The sequence below is a fragment of the Osmerus mordax genome, chromosome 7 (genome assembly GCF_038355195.1).
Source record: "Osmerus mordax isolate fOsmMor3 chromosome 7, fOsmMor3.pri, whole genome shotgun sequence".
Taxonomy (NCBI): domain Eukaryota; kingdom Metazoa; phylum Chordata; class Actinopteri; order Osmeriformes; family Osmeridae; genus Osmerus; species Osmerus mordax.
The window spans coordinates 10,159,967-10,176,626 of NC_090056.1; the positions used below are offsets into that span (position 1 = coordinate 10,159,967).

The following is a 16,660-nucleotide window of genomic DNA, read 5'->3' on the forward strand; positions in this document are numbered from 1 at the left end:
AGCCTAGGCCTACACATTTGAAATCTGGTAGTTTTAAGTTATTTCAAAAAGGTTATGCAGTAGGAGAAGACAATAGGCTACATTATTTATACTTCATAACAAGGTACTAGTACTAAATACGATATATAAATATAGTAGGCCTACTAGTAGGTTCTAATAGCGATTAGGGCCTATTCACAATTTCGCCACTAACCAGAGAACGCGAGTGGTTGTCATGCGTTTTGTGGTGTTCGTGTGCTATTGACATTGACAGAGAGAGCATGTCATTTATCACATGGTCGAACAAGAGAAAACTGTAAAGCAGCATATTTGGACTAAACAAGTCAACACCCTAGATAATTCTCCGCGTTGATTCACTTGCGATATGCGTCAAAGTGCCCTACATTGCCTACGGCAATGTTATGCTGCATTTGGTGTGAACAATAAAACAAATAGAGGCGATGCGTTAAGATCAAATAACACTTGCTAACAACAGCGTTTAGATTAAAAGTGCCTCACTTCTAACAAAAGTAAACACAAGGTGTTTTTCGCACGAACGTTTTGATTGCGGCATGACGATGGAAATTCCGCCCTCATCCATTGCCCATAGGCTACAACCTGTCAATCACAAAACTGACTATCACTCAGTCACCTTTATTTGGAACGCTATCGCACCACCCATGACAGAAGAACACTTTACTGGAAGTCGTATTGCGCTATGGGTTCATGACAACCATGCACTCCCAATCGCCTAGAATGATCTCTTCTCTCTCATTTTCTTTTAAAAGTTAGGTTAATCTTATACAGTAAATTACACTGTAGGCTATGTAGTGCTTTTTGGTAATAGTCCTTGATTTGGGAATTTGGACAGCTCTTTCAAGGAGGTCCCGACCAAACAGTGGACTTTATTGAGAATGGATCACCAAGTTCGTCTCATCTATTTTCTATTTCCGTTGATATGCTCTATAACAGCAACAATACTTCAAATAATCGACCCTGAACCAGCACAGCAAACTACATGCAGCAAGGTAAAACTAGTATTGTACTTCGTGTAAAAAAGATGTGGCTATGAGGAGTATGATGAGTTTGAGGAAGTCCTGGATCATTAATCAATCCATAATAATGATTACTGGTGGAATAAGCTTTATTATCACATAGCCTACTGTCAATTGAAGTAAATAATTTGTTTTATCTCTGTGTGTATGCATTTTATATATGTGTAGGTGTGTGTTTGTTTTTTGAAACACTAGAATTTGCTTTCTTACCATTTGGCAAAAGGTTACAAAGATATAAAATGGAAATTGTTAGTTTGTGTTCTATCTCTTAACACACTTTGAGAATCAAATACTGACCCACTTTACCTATAAGTGTACGTTTTAATAAATATGCTCACGGACAACAGGTACTGCAACACAACAGCATTATTACTAATTCACTAGCAGACTCGAACATGACACCAAACTCCAAGGCTTCAGGGCTCTGTTTTCACAGTAGTTCTCTGTCCCTAAAGGTACTAGGGCAAGCTTTATTTAACTTCTTTACACACTGTAGTACTGATCAGAAATACCATATTGGCCCAATTGAAATACCCCAATGTCAATAAGACGTGTTATTATTTGATTACAAATCCGGAATCTTAAATATAATGTTTGTTTGTTATACGTATATTGTTTTTTTCACCGTACAGTTTATCAATGTTCACCAAGCTGGTATGTTACACAGCCTTTCTGTTTTCTTCCCCTCAGGGGTTGACTGACTGCAGTCAAAAAGGTAAGCCCTCAAATTACTTAATGATGGCTGTTGAGAGTTTATAAAATGAAGAAATGCTATAGAATTTCCAATTGCCAATGGCTTTCTTCTTTCACTCTCTTTCTCTCTTGTCATTCTTGTACTCTAGCTGCGGTCGTTCCGTTTGAGGAGGGTCCTGTAAACATCAGCCAACTAGACCTCAAACTGTTTTTATGTTGTACAAACAGAATAGACTGCAAACTGTGCTTGCGTATTCAGCTCTACCTCTCAGTCCAAGGTACCAAGCCACAGAGAGGAATTACATGCCAATTTGGCAATGTTAAAGTGAGGTAGGAACATGGACTGATGCTGGTGAATTTGCACTGTCACAGGTCAGCATGTGGACGAGGAGGTGTCTGGTGACTATGGAGAGTACAGGAACCTGGATAAGTTGGTAGTACAAGGGAGTAGTAGGGAGGTGACAGGCATCCCAACAGGCAAGAAATCACTTGCTCTACTGAGTTGAATATGACTGTGTCTTTGGCACAGCCACTAATAAACTCTACTAACAATCTATTCTGCTCCTCTCTTTGTATTTCAGAAGTGTGTTATAGCTTCCCTAACTTCCAGCCTCGATGTACGGAAGTGAGGTTCAGATGCTGTCACTCTGCACGGAGTGAGCCATTCTTATTTGAGGTACATAGCCTTATATCCTCCTACAACCACTTATCTCTGGGACAGACAATTGCATGTTACTGTTTTATGTTAATCTGACAATATCATCACATATTATCCTCAATATCATAAAACACATGTGGGCGTTGCTCCAGAAGAATGTTAAGCTGGTGTAAATGTGATGTTGTCTTTGTTTTCTGTGTCTTGTCTATGTATGTGGTGTTTCTATGTGTGTGACTCCAGATGTGGCTGTCCTTCCTGGCTAAGGCAAGGTTTGGCAGCCCAGTCCTCGTCACACTGCTCAATATAGCGAGCACCATTACCATCCCATCATTACAAGAAGGTACAGTAAAGATACAGATACAGTAAAGATATACATTATTCTCATCTTTTTGGGGTAGGAGGATTAATCAAAAATAGTGTCTGCTTGTTTGTCTCTTAGTTTGTTCCCCTGACCTGTATGTTTCAGTTGAAGAGTGTGATGGTAAGTAAAATATTTTTTGATTGCTGATTCTGCTGATTTGCACACTTTATGTGTCCTGCCTGGTGATTCACATATGACAACAATTCTTAGTGCCCAAGCTTCAAGCTGTGACTGACCTGAGGAAAGGTGTGGTTCTGCTCCATTTGGACAACTCTAGTCTGACACAGACCAAGGAGATGGTGATGTGCCAGATGTTTGGGACAGGAGTGGGTGGAGTTTGCAGAAAACAGAACTGGGTGAGTAAATTCCAAAGAACTTCAGCAATTTTCTGCTCACAAACTCCAAATCCTTGTACTGTTGTGAAGCATGCAATTGAGTTCTCTACTTTTTTCAGCACAAAGACCAGAGGGAGATGGCTATTCCTCTGACTTCTATTGCACCTTGCTTGTGTTTTCGGGTAAATTTGATTCTCAAAAATATTAGAATATGAAACTGAATGCAAGAATGATCCCTTTGTGTATTTAATGAGTCACGCTTACTATACACGGTACTATAAATCTTTCACTTGCCAACTCCTCCAATCCCCACCCACTTTTTCCAAACGCACACAGCTTGTGTGCATAGCGTGTGTGTAGCATGTGTAATGCATTGAGGATGTGAAGTAAACAGGACAGTATACACAGTACAGAAGTATAACATTTTCTTACATCTAACTTTCTCTGTGTCAGGTCAGGTGGAAAGGAAAGGAACTTCACAACATGGTCTGCCCCTTCCTTAACCACCAAGGTAGGACACCATTTGTCTGACTTAGGGTTTGTGGCATAACACAAATAAAAATTGGGTAGTCACATTACAACAAAAGCAAAGTGTAGGCTACCTTATATTGCATTTATGTCCTGCTAGGCACTTTGTAATGGCAGAATAATTATTTTGGTTCAGAAATCTTCAGAAGAATGCGGGATAACGTGTCTGTGTCTGTGGTGGAGGCACAGACGAGGGAGGGCAATGGCAAAGCTCTTCAATGGAACCTGACTGCTCCCTGTAGACTAAAGGGGGAACTCTGGCTGTGCAGGACAGATGTGGTGGCAGGCCAGTGTGTGGAGGTGGAGGGTTCCAGACAAAAACTGAATAACCAGTCCAGTGATGGCTGGATTGCCACTCTCTATGGACACTGGGTAATGACTGTGTGGAGTTATGGTTAATGTGAGACCTTCAGTAGAGGTTGTTCTTTGGTTCCTGATCTCACATTAGCTTGGCTTTGACCTAAACCTTTCCATACTTTATACATTTAGAGGATGATTTCTGAGACTGTGTCTAATTGTTTGTGGGTTTTATTTGGACAGAAATGGGGAGAGTTCCTTAATGTGATCCCCGATCCTGCTCTCTGTGTACAGGTAAGTCACTTTCTCTAGAGGTGTAGGTTGGTAATGAAGTAAAATTGATTAAAAAAACCTGCTGTATTTATAGAGAACATGTGGGCTCTTTTGTCAAGGTGAAAGTGCAGGGAATGGATTCTGACCTGGAGCCAGTGTGTCCATTTGCAAGTAAGAATCTTTCAGATTTCAATTCTATGTTTAAATGTGTGTCCTAGCTGTCTTTGGTTAACCCCCTGTATATCTACTGAATCAAGCACCACACATTATCTGGTGTTCCATTAGCTGAAAGGATTGTTGGCCGAAATAATAACGACAAAGAAAGATTACAGTATTTCAGTTATTACAGCTTTTTTTACAGGTGCAGTCTCAACTATTTATCTGTGTTGTCCAGGAACCCGTGGACGATGGACTATGCCTTTGCTTTTTGGTCTGTTGTTCATCTGTCTGAGCATTCCGGCAGCCTTTGTCATACAGGGTGTCCTGAAAGGTTTGTTAATCATCTACTGAGTACAAAACATACAGTAGTCAGCCTCGGAACTCGTTTTCTCTGTAATAAGACTTAGATCTCACACACATTGTATTGTGTTGTGATTGTATTCATTCTTATCCCTCTAGGATATTTGTGGAGGTGGTTGAAAGAGGATGACATAAAAGGTTTGCAAAAAATAATTGGTCTATTACTTGTTTTTACTTTTGCAGTTCACTTCCTACATTCTATAGGGTGATATGTACTGTATATATATATATTTTGTGGCATCTATCAATTCCTGGCTGCATCTCTCCCTATCTCTGTCTCAGGTGCAGTAGGAGGGGGTCATGTGGTGCTGCTGTACCTCCCTGATGAGGACCCAGCTTTATCAGGGCTGGTAGGTCGCCTGGGCACGTCCCTTCAAGCTCTGGGCTTCAGTGTATCTTTAGACCTGTGGAGTCAGGCTGAACTTGGTGTCTTGGGCCCTGTACCCTGGCTTCACTCCCGGCTGGACCGTCTGCAGAGACAAGGGGGCAAGGTGATCCTAGTGCTGACCAAGACATCATGGGACAGGGCTGAGGACTGGGGCCACCGGGGCTGGGGTAGGGATTCTCCCAAAGGGATGGAAGAGGGAGAATCAGATGGGGATTGTCCTGCCCCATCGTATTCAGATGTCTTCAGTGCCTCGTTTAGCTGCATACTAGCAGACTACCTGCAGGGTCGTGCTGGTGAGCGCTTTGCTTTGGTGCAGTTGGAGTCTCTGCCTCCCCAGCTGGCTGGGGGTAGCAGGCCCTTGCCTGAACTCTTTCGCGGGCTCCCCCTCTTCAGTCTGCCCTCCCAGAGCCTGGGCTTTCTGACTGAACTGGCCATACGAGGGCGTGGAGCTACTGTGTCTGGGCGAAGGCGACGTGCTGGGGGGCTGAGGGCTGCCTCACGGGCCCTGGCAGGAGGACTGAGGGGCTTTACTGGTGAGTCCACTGTGTTTCGGCTAGCAGGCGTGTCCCAAGACTGTGTTGGAACAGAGGTGGAGGACCTTTGGGAAACTGTACCCCTGCAGCCATCGCTGTCTCTTCCCTCCACCCCACCATCCAGCCCCGATACATGTTCCAAGACCGTTGGCTTAGACTGGGTTTGACAGGGCAGGAGAGGCTGTGGAGCCGTCAGAAGCCTTGCATATGAGGACAGCTGTGACCATTGTAGCACTACTGTAAAACTATTTGGTTTCAAGAACTTATTACCCCAAATACTATGGGTTATGTAAAGTTATGTTTCATCATGTTTCATAATAGGCTTGAAAAGGAGAAAGTTACTTTCGTTACTAACTACTACTTCACACTTTATTGTATTTCTAACTCTAAATGTGTAGTGTTAACTACATCAGAATATGGTCGATAACCTTACCTATTCTTACAACATACATTTTTGCTCATGGGTGTGGTTATATGTTTTGCCTTATGTGAAGTGAATTTTTTGCCATATTAACTTGACATGTATACATGTAACATATTGTAAATCAGCAGAGTGTGTTCTGTCCAATGAACTTAGAGTGTGTGTGTGCTATTGTACATGCTTGTGTTTGTAATATGGGATGTAGATAAATGTAGCTACTGTTCGACTTCAATGTTCAGATCCTTATTTTTTTCTATGCATTTTTCTGTTTCCATTTGGTATTTTTTTGGAAATGTTGATGTGCATATTCACAGGGCTTTTTTAATAAACTAAAACAAAACCTCCTTTTGTTTTGGGAAGACATAATAAAACAAGCAAAACAAATGGCGATCTAGTCATTGCCTGAATTTCATGAGTGTATTTTAACCCCCAAAGCCAATGTCCAAAACTATCACACAATATTTCTATCAGAGATTGTAAGCAAACCTTCAACTTTTGGTAGGTATCTTGACACAAGCTGTAACCTTAGTTTACTGTAACACGTTGAGTGCACCTGCCATTCATCCTTGGCATGTTCACAGTAGCAGACACGCCTCTTTTAGTACTCGGCGGATCATGATTGGGTCTCGAACGAAATCACAATGGGGTTTGGCCGTTTCTATCCATGCAGCTGGGATGCGAAAATAGCAGATGTGAAGGGGGACCGAAGGGGGAGTTATCATTAGCACTCCCTTTTCTGAGTAGCTAGCTAGCTAACTATTTATGAAGGTTAGCTAGCTGTGCACGAGTCAACGAACAGCACCAGGCAATAATATAATCCAGAAAATAGCATCGCTAGCTAGCAGTGTTTTAGTCAGACGTCGCAGAGGAAGCTTGATAACGTGCGAGTCTGTCTCTCAAACTGCAGGTAGGATCAGCGATGAAGCTAGGCTTGCTATCTAGCTAGCCCACAGTACAGCCTAGTACTTGTAGCTAGCTAAAATGAAAGCTCTGTGGGCTAGCTAGCCGGCGAGTTGTCTATGTAAAATACTTGAAGTAACTGATAACGGTCAATTTCTATGATTTTATAAGCTCTCATTTCACATGTGAAGTTAATTTGACGTTAGCAAGCACGCAGCTTGCCATCTTCGCAGAGATAGAGCTATAGCTACTGTCTAGTTTGATGATGCTGATGATAGTGTTAGCCTCTAATCAGGTCAGGACGTCCCCCTTGGCGACACACATGATCGCTGTCAAGGTTGAGAAACATGGATTTGAGATCACATTAGGCCTGCTCAAAATGCCTACAATATTCAAATACTACTAATAATATATCTAATAATAAGTAATAATAATATTCTGTAAAGAGCAACATAATCCTGTGAACAACTCATAACACTTGGATTTTGGTTTCCCTGTTTCATCAAAGGACTAGAACCTGTCTACAGTATTTATGTAGTTCAACATCTGTCCGATCCAGTATCATCAGTACTTATTTCCTGTCTCCCTGCTGTTTGTCTATCCTAGCTGTGTGCAGCGCCATGTGGTGCTCGTGGCCCCTGCTCCCAGCCCTGGTGCTTTTCTCAGTGCTCTCAGTGGTCCAGGTACAGACAGCACCCTGCCAGACATGTCGCAAACTCACTGACAGTTTCCTCAAGGTCAGTCTCACTTTCTCACTCATTGTGTTCTTTGTCTCTGGTTCTATGTTTCTTATCTTCCTCCTCATTTAACATCTGTTATTATGTGATCTTTCTCTTACCTCTAGGGCCTGGAGAGAACAGCCAATAAGAACTTTGGGGGTGGTAACACTGCCTGGGAAGAGGAGAAGCTGGCTAAATATGAACGCAGGTGAGGGTGGGCTCAACATGTTTCATCTCTGAGATGAATGGAATGCCAGGCATTGTATCATGGCTTTGTGTAAGTCAGTTACCATTGACAATGTGGGCTAAGCCTGATGCTTTCATACAAAGGTCTGTTACCTGATGCTTCTTACATTAATTATATGCTGATTAAAGCTACCTGCAGTAGCCCAGTGGTGCCGTTGTAAGGTTGAGTAATACAGAACTAATTCCAGTGTTGGAGGCATACACACGTGTGCTTGCCTGGGGGATTGAGTGTGTACAGTATCTGGAAGGTTATCTGTTTGAATTTAAAAGAAGAAACAGATGATCACAGTCCTCATGGTTTCCCAGTTCTCTTTCCTCCTCCTGAGCCTCGCCCAATATCTTCTGTTTTAGTGAGACTCGCCTGCTGGAGATTGTAGAGTCGGCCTGTGAGACTTCTGACTTTGACTGTAACCGATTGCTGGAGCAAATAGAAGACCAGGTGGAGACATGGTGGTTTCACAGGTGTGTGTGTGTGTGTGCTGTAAAGTACCAGTAACTCACCCGTCACTGCCTTAACCACCACTGCTTGTGTGTCCTGTAGGCAGCAGGAGGCCCCAGACCTGTTTGAGTGGCTGTGTATAGAGGAGCTCAGACTCTGCTGTCCACCGGGGCGCTTTGGACCCCAATGCCACGGTTGTGCATTGATCTACTATACAAACATGTATACAGTACATGTAGTTAAACAGCCTTAGCCTCACACATCTCCCCTAGGTTCACTGTACAGAGAGGATGGCTTATATCTGGGTTTGATCCTCCTGCAGAATGTCAGTCTGGACCAGGAGGAGTGTGTGGAGGTCTGGGCCGCTGCGAGGGAGAGGGAACACGTCTTGGAGACGGTGACTGTGTCTGTGACCCCGGATACTCGGGCCAGCTGTGTCAGAGCTGTGCCGACGGCTACTACAGGGAGAAGAGCACCAATCACAGCACAGCTGGCTGCGCAGGTAGTCAATCACAGACAGTCTGATGGACGCCCAGTCGCATGCAGATGTATCGATACTAAAAGTTATTTTTTGTGTTTGTCATGGCTGTAGCATGCTATCACTCATGCAAGAAGTGTACCGGGCCCGAGGATTACAAATGTCTAGACTGCAAACCTGGATGGATCCTCCATGACAACAAGTGTGTGGGTAAGTACATATGTGTGTGTGTGTCTCTTTCTCTCTCTCTCTCTCTCTCTCTCTCTCTCTCTCTCTCTCTCTCTCTCTCTCTCTCTCTCTCTCTCTCTCTCTCTCTCTCTCTCTCTCTCTCTCTCTCTCTCTCTCTCTCTCTCTCTCTCAGTGTAACTTCTAATATAATCAGCCTTTTTCATGTAGACACTGATGAGTGTGGCACAGAACTGGCTCGCTGTCCCTCCAACACCTACTGCCACAACACAGATGGATCATACGAGTGCAGAGGTAGGAGCCTTCTCAGTAAACATGGTTCTGTTACATGTATCGGGATTCATAAGAGTTTGTAGTAAACCCTGTGTTTCCCTGCTCTGCACCGACCCAGGCTGTGACCAGGCATGTGTGGGCTGTATGGGCAGTGGACCAGCCCGCTGTAAAAAGTGTGCCCGTGGATACAAGCTCAAAGGAGCCAAGTGCCTAGGTGAGAGAGTTCATCAGTGTTTGTGTTTAGTATCTCTTTCCCTCTCTGTGTAAACATCATCCTCTCTGTCTCTCTTTCAGACGTAGATGAGTGTAGCGAGAGGGCCATAGCATGCCCAGGCCTGAATGAAGCCTGTGTAAACGAGGAGGGCTCCTTCCATTGTGACTGTGCTGATGGCTTCATCCGCCGAGACAGCATCTGTGTAGAGAACCAGCCACCCAGTAACTTACACACACACACACACACACACACACACGTATGTTAAGTAACTTTTGAACAGCAGCCTCAATAAACCTTTGGTAATCTCTTTCCTTAGGTGGTCCAGAGAAAGGTCTGTTTGATGACATGACAGATGATGAGGTCCTGGTCCTACAGCAGATGTTTTTTGGCGTGGTGATCTGTGCCCTAGCAACGCTCGCTGCCAAGGGCGACATGGTGTTCACAGCCATCTTCATCGGGGGCGTGGCTGCAATGGCCGGCTACTGGCTGACAGAGAAGGGCGACCGAATGCTGGATGGATTTCTGAAGGGACGATAGCCTATCAGACGCCATGGATTCGGGAAATAGAAGACACTTGGAATGCAAGCCAATTAACAGATTCAGTTTGGGTGGAATGGCTACAGCTTTACTGGACAGTTAAGGAGGTGTTGGTTTTAGTGTTGGGTGACAGAGGGGTGTAAGGAGAGGCGCAGTGGGGAGACGTTGCCTTTCGTACGATGGACAATACAAAGAAGATGACTAGAGATAATGGTTAAGTTATTTAAAATAGGACCAGGTACAAGAGCTAAAGACACAAGCTATTCCGAAAATATTGAAGACACAGACCATGTATGCACTGAAAAATGGATCTAAACTTGAGCCCCTGACTTTGTCCTAGGAGAGCGAATGGGGGCACAGGAGACTTCTACTGATTGTTACTAAGTTATTATGCATTTGTATCTTATACTGGGCAAAACGTTGCTCCAATATGATGTCTATTGCCTCCACACAATCTAGACTGTGACCACTTATAATGCATCCTTGGTTTTTCCTGGATGCTGTTACTTTGACACCCAGGCTTTTGTGCAGCTGGGAGAGAGACAGGTGGAGCGCCTGACCCTGCTGCTATATGGATGAAAGTGCGGAGAAGATACTGCTGTCCAATATAGAAACACTGTTCATTTTTTGTCTCCATTAGGACTTTTGCACAGAACGACTCTAGGTATGAATGCATGAATAACAGAAACTGCAGCAGCTGATGATGTCCTGTATGTAGGCTTCTTTCAGTTCTGCTCTGATTGGCATGAAAGTGTATAGCTGCCTGATGCCCCTTCTTTCTTATTTACTGTTAGATGTTAGACACTGTAAGGATTCAAGGCCCATCATGACCCATCAGGGCCCAGTCACTTTGCCCCGTAGCAGGTGAATGAGTGAAATTGTGTGGCTGTAGTGGTATAACAAATCCAATGTTGTACATCAGCAGACAAGGATGTTACCCATTCTGCTTCTGCCTTTTAATTTATTTTTAAACTATGATTTATTACGTGTGGGTCTTGTGGTAGTATGTTAATGGTAGGCCCTGCTCCGTGAGACCCAGGTTCCTTGATCAGGTCTGACTGCACTACTTAAGCTACTTGATTGGTCCCAATCCATCCATGTTTTTATCTGTGACTCATTCCGAATCAGACTCAGAATGTACTGTAGCACATGCTGATGAGACTGACCACGTTCACGTTCCTTTGCCACATTTCTCATGGTCCATGTCTCCGTTTCATGACAACTTTGTGTATATTTGTCGTCCACTCAATAAATTTGCATCATCATTATGGATAGACATTTAATTTTTTTGTACTTTTCCATAAATGTAGACATCTCATACAACCCCCCCCCCCTGATTTGTTGACACATGCAGTAGTGTTATAGGATGTGGCAGAGCAGAATCTGAGCCTGTTTGTCTACTTCAGAGTGCCGCTCCAGTTGATAGGGTTGAGGTGCAGCAGTTCTTTCTCCCTCATTGCCTCCAGGGAGCGAGTTAAGACCCTGTCCCTCCAGCGCTGCTCCATCAGCTACAGACACACAGGGAAGAGGGAAAGATAGATGACCATGTTCGCCTTCACTTGGATATCATTGAAGATCAACAGTGCAGCCAACATTTGGACATGTGGTACCCTCTTGTTCTCATCTCTGTAATGTGTCATCTCTTTGCTGTGATGGACCCTCTTCTCCCTCTCGTTGGACAGAGCTAGGCAATCTACTTCCCGCAGAAACTCCGCCTCTGCAGCCTTACTGGCCAGCTGCATGCTCTGCCCCGCCCTTTTCTCCTCTATCTGTCTCTTGAGATGCTCCCGCAATTCCTTCCTGGAAGACAGGATTGTTTTTCAAGCCAGAGAGCCCCTACAAACCATTAGAACGATAATTATAATTGATAGGGAAGGAGAAGGCACTAGAAGCCAGTTTCAGAGAGAGGTGGGGGTGGGGCATGGGAATCAGTACAGATAACTACAGTTTGTATCACACCAATCAAAATTATGACTCAGTAAGGAATACTATGTGCAAAATAATTGACTACCTGTACTCCTCTCTCTCAGTGCTGGTGCCATAGAATGGCTTACGCCAGACTTGGTGATACCTTAAATATGCATAGGAAAAAAGGTATTACCAACTCATCAAAGGTACTAAAATCCCCATAGCATCTGACAATATCAGAAGCTCTGCTTAGTCAGACTTACTTAAAGTACTCCTTTCTCTGCATGAGCAATGTTCTCTGGTGGTTATGATGGTGAACTGTCGGTGTCTCCAGCCAGACAGTGCGTTTACGGACTAGAGGTGGATGTAGGGGGTCCAGTCTAGGTATACTCTGGTGAGTTGTTACGTAATACAAATCCTTAGTGGTGGCAAGATAAATAGTCACCAGAAAGGTAATTCAGACGTGGAGCTTACCTGGTTAACTGTAAGAGACAAAGTAGAAGGAGAGAGCAGTGGCAATGTCAGAGATGTGACCATCAGGTAGCTACTCTGATGGATAGGTGTGGCACTTGGAATGGACACAGGTGTGGCAGTGGAAGTTTGACGCACAGCAGCTGTGTAGGTGAAACAGGTGAGATATTGACTGACAGTTGACATTTGATGCTAAGATAGTACCACATAAAAGCCACACCAAAGTTGTGCTTACGTAGTTTCATTCTGTAGTTGTATCCTTCTGTAGTTTCCTCGTGTTTAACAACCAATTGAGTCCAGTTTTAGTACAAAAACGTCTGTAAGGTCACTCAACTTTATGGCACTCCTTATCGCTACTGTATCAGAAACTTGTAGCTTGTGAAGTATTGAAACATAAAAGGAATATACTGGTCTAAACCTCTAGCACAATAACATGTTAAGTAAGATAGATAGGTACTGCAGTCATAAACGAGCTAACAAGAGTGTTTAGTCGTTGGCAACAGTTGCCTTAGGAATCAGGTTACTCTTATGTAGAGAAAGCTGGCGCTGTGCGCCGTACAATGCACCACTGCCCTTCAAAAGAAAATGTATTAGCATGGGAACAAGGACCTGACCATCTAGTCAGACAACAGCTGTACTAGCTCATTAACCCTCTTCAAAATATATTGAAGTGAATGTTACTACTGCAAAGTGCAAATAGGGCTTTAAGATTCAAATAAAATATTTCCTCATATATCGGAACAATTATAAAGAAGAAATAAGTCCATAGTATTTTATTTGAAACAAACACATAGCATGATGTACGAGGCTCACTGCACGAAGTATTCAAATGTCTGGGTTCCAGTATGGCAGGTTTGTGGGCTTGTGAGCAAGGATTCAGGTCCACCCTTTTTGATAAAACAGGTTTTGCAGGAAAATTAGGAAAATGGATCCTACTGTTTGGCAGACTTGTTGTAAACATGTTAAATGCCTAGACTTTCAGAGTTCTCCTGCAGCCAAGTGTGATACTTGTTCAACTTGTGATCCTTGGGAGTCACCTGGAATAAGAGACACACACCAGAAGCTCACTGTTGACAAAAGCTTATATTACATTTAGTCATTTAGCACAAGCTCTAATCCAGAGTGATTTACAGTAAGTACAGGGACATTCCCCCCGAGGCAAGTAAGGTGAAGTGCCTTGCCCAAGGACACAACGTCATTTGACACGGCCAAGAATCGAACCGGCAACCTTCTGATTAATAGCCCTTCCCTAACCGCTCAGCCATCTGACCCCAAATAAAAACCTATTTGATATGTTTGATATAATTTATTTTATCCAAAGCGATGTACAGGGGACAGTTTGAATCAGGCGGAGCTGGTTTATGCAGGAGACTCCGAGACCTAGCACGTCACTAGCAACTCGTCATATCACGCAGTCGGGGCACACCTTAGCAGGGCGGTCTATTTAAACAGGATATCGCTTTATATCGGTTCTGTGTCCCTTTCGTAGGGGAAATGCGTTCGCTGCTCTCTGCTCGGATGTCGAGACAGTGTCTCCGTTGGATGCGGCAGGAAGCCGAGCAGAACCATTATGCCAAAACATGTATTTTATCGTGTGTAATAAAGTATCAAGTAATCACTACTACTGAGTCCTCCTGCCTGAACTTGGGACAACTTGACCAGAAGGACACTGAGTTAGTGTTCCACCCATCTCCATGGTGGGAGACAGCACTGAATATTAGGCACATAATGATATACTGTAACTCCTTGTATGACTCACTCACCTGTCTCCATTCCTCCACGCAAAATATTCTGTAGGAGTCATTGCCATACTTTCCAATGCCATGGAGCTCTATGGGGTAACGCCATTTCTTAATCAGGTACTCATCTGTATAGGACACAAAGAAGTATGAGGCTGTGTAACACAAAAGTGGATCTGGGAATTTTGACTGAAGAGTCACCTTGTAGTAATTAGAAAATCATTTTTGCCTGTGAACCAGGACATGTTTGGAGAGTGGACTCACCAGAGAACCTGATGATGGTTTTGGCTCGGAGCTCATACAAGCCCAGAGGCCTGAGCAGCTCAGCCAGGGGCTTCCAGTCAGCTCCCCGGGTCACCTCTGCTGATGGGTACTGTTTAAAGAACTGCCACAGCACTGGGATGGCCATTTTACCTGGTTGAAAGAGGACACATAGACACTTACTCTTGTATTTCTCCATGCTACAGTGTGTGTGTGTGTGTGTGTGTGTGTGTGTGTGTGTGTGTGGGGGGGGTGTAGTCACCGCTGGTCTTGTTAAGGAAGATGGTGGCCACCAGAAGTTTCCAAGGATGATGAAATAGGGTTTCTTGTACCAAGTTAAAGGGGGAGCGAGGGGGGATCCACTTCTTCAATGCTTTTCTCCTGGGGGGACTCAGACCTGGGTAGAGACAGTACACCAGTCTCAAGAACCATTCCATTTCTGACCCTTTGACATGCATTGATACCTATTACTCAGTTTAACCATTACCCTCTTTTAGTGCCTTCCTGCTGAAGTAAGGACTAGTCTTCCGTTTGTCTACCGACAACTTTGATTCTGCATAGCAAGAGGACATGACAGACCATCAGATTTGAGTTTCATTTAGCAACAACACGGACCAATACTGACATTGTTCATGACTGGTACAGACAAAATAGAAACTTACTTCTACTGGAATCTATCACTGGTGTAGGGCTCCCTCCAGTGGTCTCAGGAGATGACAACAGCTCCACCTGTTCCGGCACCTCTGTTTCCAAGTCGCCCATAGCCTCACCCTTAGCATCAGGCTTCCTAACCTTCTCCCCCTCAACCAAGCCCTCATCTTCCCCCTCACTCTCAGTGGCTGACTGAATCGTCACTACTGGAGCAGGAAGCTGAGAAACTGTACGTTTCTCCTGTTGGCCAATAGAAGGATCTAGTGGGTCAGCAGGCCGGGGCAGTCTCAGTATCTTCTCCCTCAGCAGCCTTTTCCTTTGAGGACTCTCCAGGATGACATCCTCAGCTGCTGATGAGCCCTTTTCAGCTGAATCACTGCCATCCTTATCCTTGCTAGATAAGTCATGAGTGTTTCTCTGAGGGATGTCTTTGTTGATGTCAGGTGGCGGGATACCAGTGTCTGTGCAACTCCTTGTCGCATCTCTGTGATTGTCCCTGACGAAGGGAGCTGTGTCAGAAGACTGCTGGGTAAGAATGGTGATTTGGTCTCTGTGTCTGGTCCTCTGCCTACAGGATGTGGATAAGGCGGCTTGTTTTCTGCTGTTCGGCAGCTTCTCCTGTCTCTCCTTCTGTCTGGTTTCCCTCTTCTGTCCCTCCTGACAGGCCAAGGAAAGAGGGGTTTCTGCACCGCCACCCTTGGTGGAGAAGTCAAAGTGTTCCACGTGTAAATCTCTTCCTTCATCTTGGAGGAGAAAGGCTTGAAGAGATGCCCTTGACCGAAACCTCTGTCCCTGGGGACTGCAGAGAAAGTAATCTGATTGCATAATGTGGTATTGATGGTCTGATTCCAGCCACAATGCACTTATCCTCGTGCTGAGTGATCACTATTGAGTTAAGCTTAAATAATTGTGACAACACATTGCATTAAATAATGAAAAAGATGTACTGAGTCACCTTGTTATATAGACGTCCATTTTACCAGCTGTCTTTCCAGTTTTCCGCTGTTTCACCACTCTCACCCAGCCTGGTGGCATCCTAGAAGCTTGGCTTGACTCCTCCATGTATCCAATGGGGCTTGGGGTCTGTAAGTTCATCACAAACAAATCTACGTTGAGGTCTGTGTTTTTGAGTTATTTGTTTGTGACAGTCATTGCGTGAGTTCGGATTTATGAGCAGTGTTCAGTACCTGTCTAACAGTACGAACCCGGGATCGAGTATAAGGCTGAAATCTTATGATGATGAGAGCACGTTTTCCGACTTACCATGAAAGCCTACAATATCCTTCAGTTTTTGCTTGACATTTCTCACTGTTGTGAAGATCTTGCAAGCCACGGATTTTTCAGCCTGAATAATTGTTCAGGCACTAGTTATGATGAAGTTAACATCACACGTTGCTTTCTCTATTGTACTAGCCTATGATTCTTTAACCAGATTGGACGGAGTATAAAATAAAACCAAAACTACAATTTAACCATGAAATATTGTATTTATTCGCGCAAATCTGAACACCATGGTAGCAAGCTAGCCTAGAGAGTAGCAACGTTTATCCAAGCTTCAGACGTCATATGACGTGCGCAAACGCAGATCCTGCAGTTGC

At 44.1% G+C, this 16,660-nt stretch overlaps 4 protein-coding genes across 6 annotated transcripts; 2 read left to right on the forward strand and 2 right to left on the reverse strand.

Annotated features, from left to right (window-relative positions):
• The first annotated feature begins 663 nt into the window (after positions 1–663).
• Positions 664–6,420, forward strand: wu:fl23c11 (interleukin-17 receptor C). 3 transcript variants are annotated; one of them, XM_067240007.1, is made up of 16 exons: positions 664–1,007; positions 1,725–1,749; positions 1,877–2,005; positions 2,100–2,204; positions 2,309–2,403; positions 2,626–2,725; positions 2,825–2,866; positions 2,957–3,102; positions 3,201–3,263; positions 3,535–3,592; positions 3,746–3,981; positions 4,150–4,200; positions 4,299–4,350; positions 4,574–4,669; positions 4,798–4,836; positions 4,981–6,420. In XM_067240007.1, the coding sequence occupies exons 1-16, from the start codon at positions 894–896 to the stop codon at positions 5,784–5,786; spliced, it is 2,157 nt and encodes a 718-aa protein (XP_067096108.1). In that variant the 5' UTR covers positions 664–893; the 3' UTR covers positions 5,787–6,420. The 3 variants fall into 3 exon arrangements, with proteins under 3 accessions (XP_067096108.1, XP_067096109.1, XP_067096110.1); XM_067240008.1 differs by lacking the exon at positions 1,725–1,749; XM_067240009.1 differs by lacking the exons at positions 1,725–1,749; positions 1,877–2,005; positions 2,100–2,204 and having other exon boundaries at positions 877–1,007.
• Positions 6,421–6,750: 330 nt separating this feature from the next.
• On the forward strand, positions 6,751–11,300 carry LOC136945869 (protein disulfide isomerase Creld1). The gene is made up of 11 exons (XM_067239964.1): positions 6,751–6,947; positions 7,547–7,677; positions 7,785–7,867; positions 8,257–8,367; positions 8,447–8,538; positions 8,667–8,846; positions 8,937–9,032; positions 9,219–9,302; positions 9,400–9,495; positions 9,576–9,716; positions 9,812–11,300. Exons 2-11 carry the CDS (start codon positions 7,561–7,563, stop codon positions 10,030–10,032), a joined length of 1,221 nt encoding a protein of 406 aa, XP_067096065.1. The 5' UTR covers positions 6,751–6,947; positions 7,547–7,560; the 3' UTR covers positions 10,033–11,300.
• Positions 11,301–11,369: 69 nt separating this feature from the next.
• LOC136946471 (uncharacterized) lies at positions 11,370–12,852 on the reverse strand. Its single transcript, XM_067240817.1, has 6 exons — positions 12,647–12,852; positions 12,415–12,554; positions 12,204–12,331; positions 12,044–12,103; positions 11,643–11,832; positions 11,370–11,540 (listed from the first exon to the last, which is right to left on the reverse strand). Exons 1-6 carry the CDS (start codon positions 12,654–12,656, stop codon positions 11,430–11,432), a joined length of 639 nt encoding a protein of 212 aa, XP_067096918.1. The 5' UTR covers positions 12,657–12,852; the 3' UTR covers positions 11,370–11,429.
• Positions 12,853–13,170: 318 nt separating this feature from the next.
• Positions 13,171–16,616, reverse strand: mbd4 (methyl-CpG binding domain protein 4). Its single transcript, XM_067240639.1, has 8 exons — positions 16,326–16,616; positions 16,018–16,145; positions 15,074–15,861; positions 14,899–14,964; positions 14,674–14,808; positions 14,415–14,564; positions 14,175–14,278; positions 13,171–13,448 (listed from the first exon to the last, which is right to left on the reverse strand). Exons 1-8 carry the CDS (start codon positions 16,326–16,328, stop codon positions 13,374–13,376), a joined length of 1,449 nt encoding a protein of 482 aa, XP_067096740.1. The 5' UTR covers positions 16,329–16,616; the 3' UTR covers positions 13,171–13,373.
• Between the last annotated feature and the right edge of the window lie 44 nt (positions 16,617–16,660).

Excerpts from the sequence above, each read along its gene's own strand:
- wu:fl23c11 (XM_067240007.1), top strand. The coding sequence starts at position 894 with ATGGATCACCAAGTTCGTCTCATCTATTTTCTATTTCCGTTGATATGC. Across the intron at positions 2,205-2,308 it reads GGTGACAGGCATCCCAACAG|AAGTGTGTTATAGCTTCCCT; the intron begins GCAAGAAATCAC and ends TTTGTATTTCAG. Across the intron at positions 2,726-2,824 it reads CATCCCATCATTACAAGAAG|TTTGTTCCCCTGACCTGTAT; the intron begins GTACAGTAAAGA and ends TTTGTCTCTTAG.
- LOC136945869 (XM_067239964.1), top strand. The coding sequence starts at position 7,561 with ATGTGGTGCTCGTGGCCCCTGCTCCCAGCCCTGGTGCTTTTCTCAGTG. Across the intron at positions 7,868-8,256 it reads CTGGCTAAATATGAACGCAG|TGAGACTCGCCTGCTGGAGA; the intron begins GTGAGGGTGGGC and ends CTTCTGTTTTAG. Across the intron at positions 8,539-8,666 it reads CTTTGGACCCCAATGCCACG|AATGTCAGTCTGGACCAGGA; the intron begins GTTGTGCATTGA and ends ATCCTCCTGCAG.
- LOC136946471 (XM_067240817.1), bottom strand. Across the intron at positions 12,332-12,414 it reads TGTCTCTTACAGTTAACCAG|AGTATACCTAGACTGGACCC; the intron begins GTAAGCTCCACG and ends ACAACTCACCAG. Across the intron at positions 11,541-11,642 it reads ACAGAGATGAGAACAAGAGG|CTGATGGAGCAGCGCTGGAG; the intron begins GTACCACATGTC and ends GTGTGTCTGTAG.
- mbd4 (XM_067240639.1), bottom strand. Across the intron at positions 14,965-15,073 it reads AGTGATAGATTCCAGTAGAA|AATCAAAGTTGTCGGTAGAC; the intron begins GTAAGTTTCTAT and ends CTTGCTATGCAG. Across the intron at positions 13,449-14,174 it reads GCGTGGAGGAATGGAGACAG|GTGACTCCCAAGGATCACAA; the intron begins GTGAGTGAGTCA and ends CTCTTATTCCAG.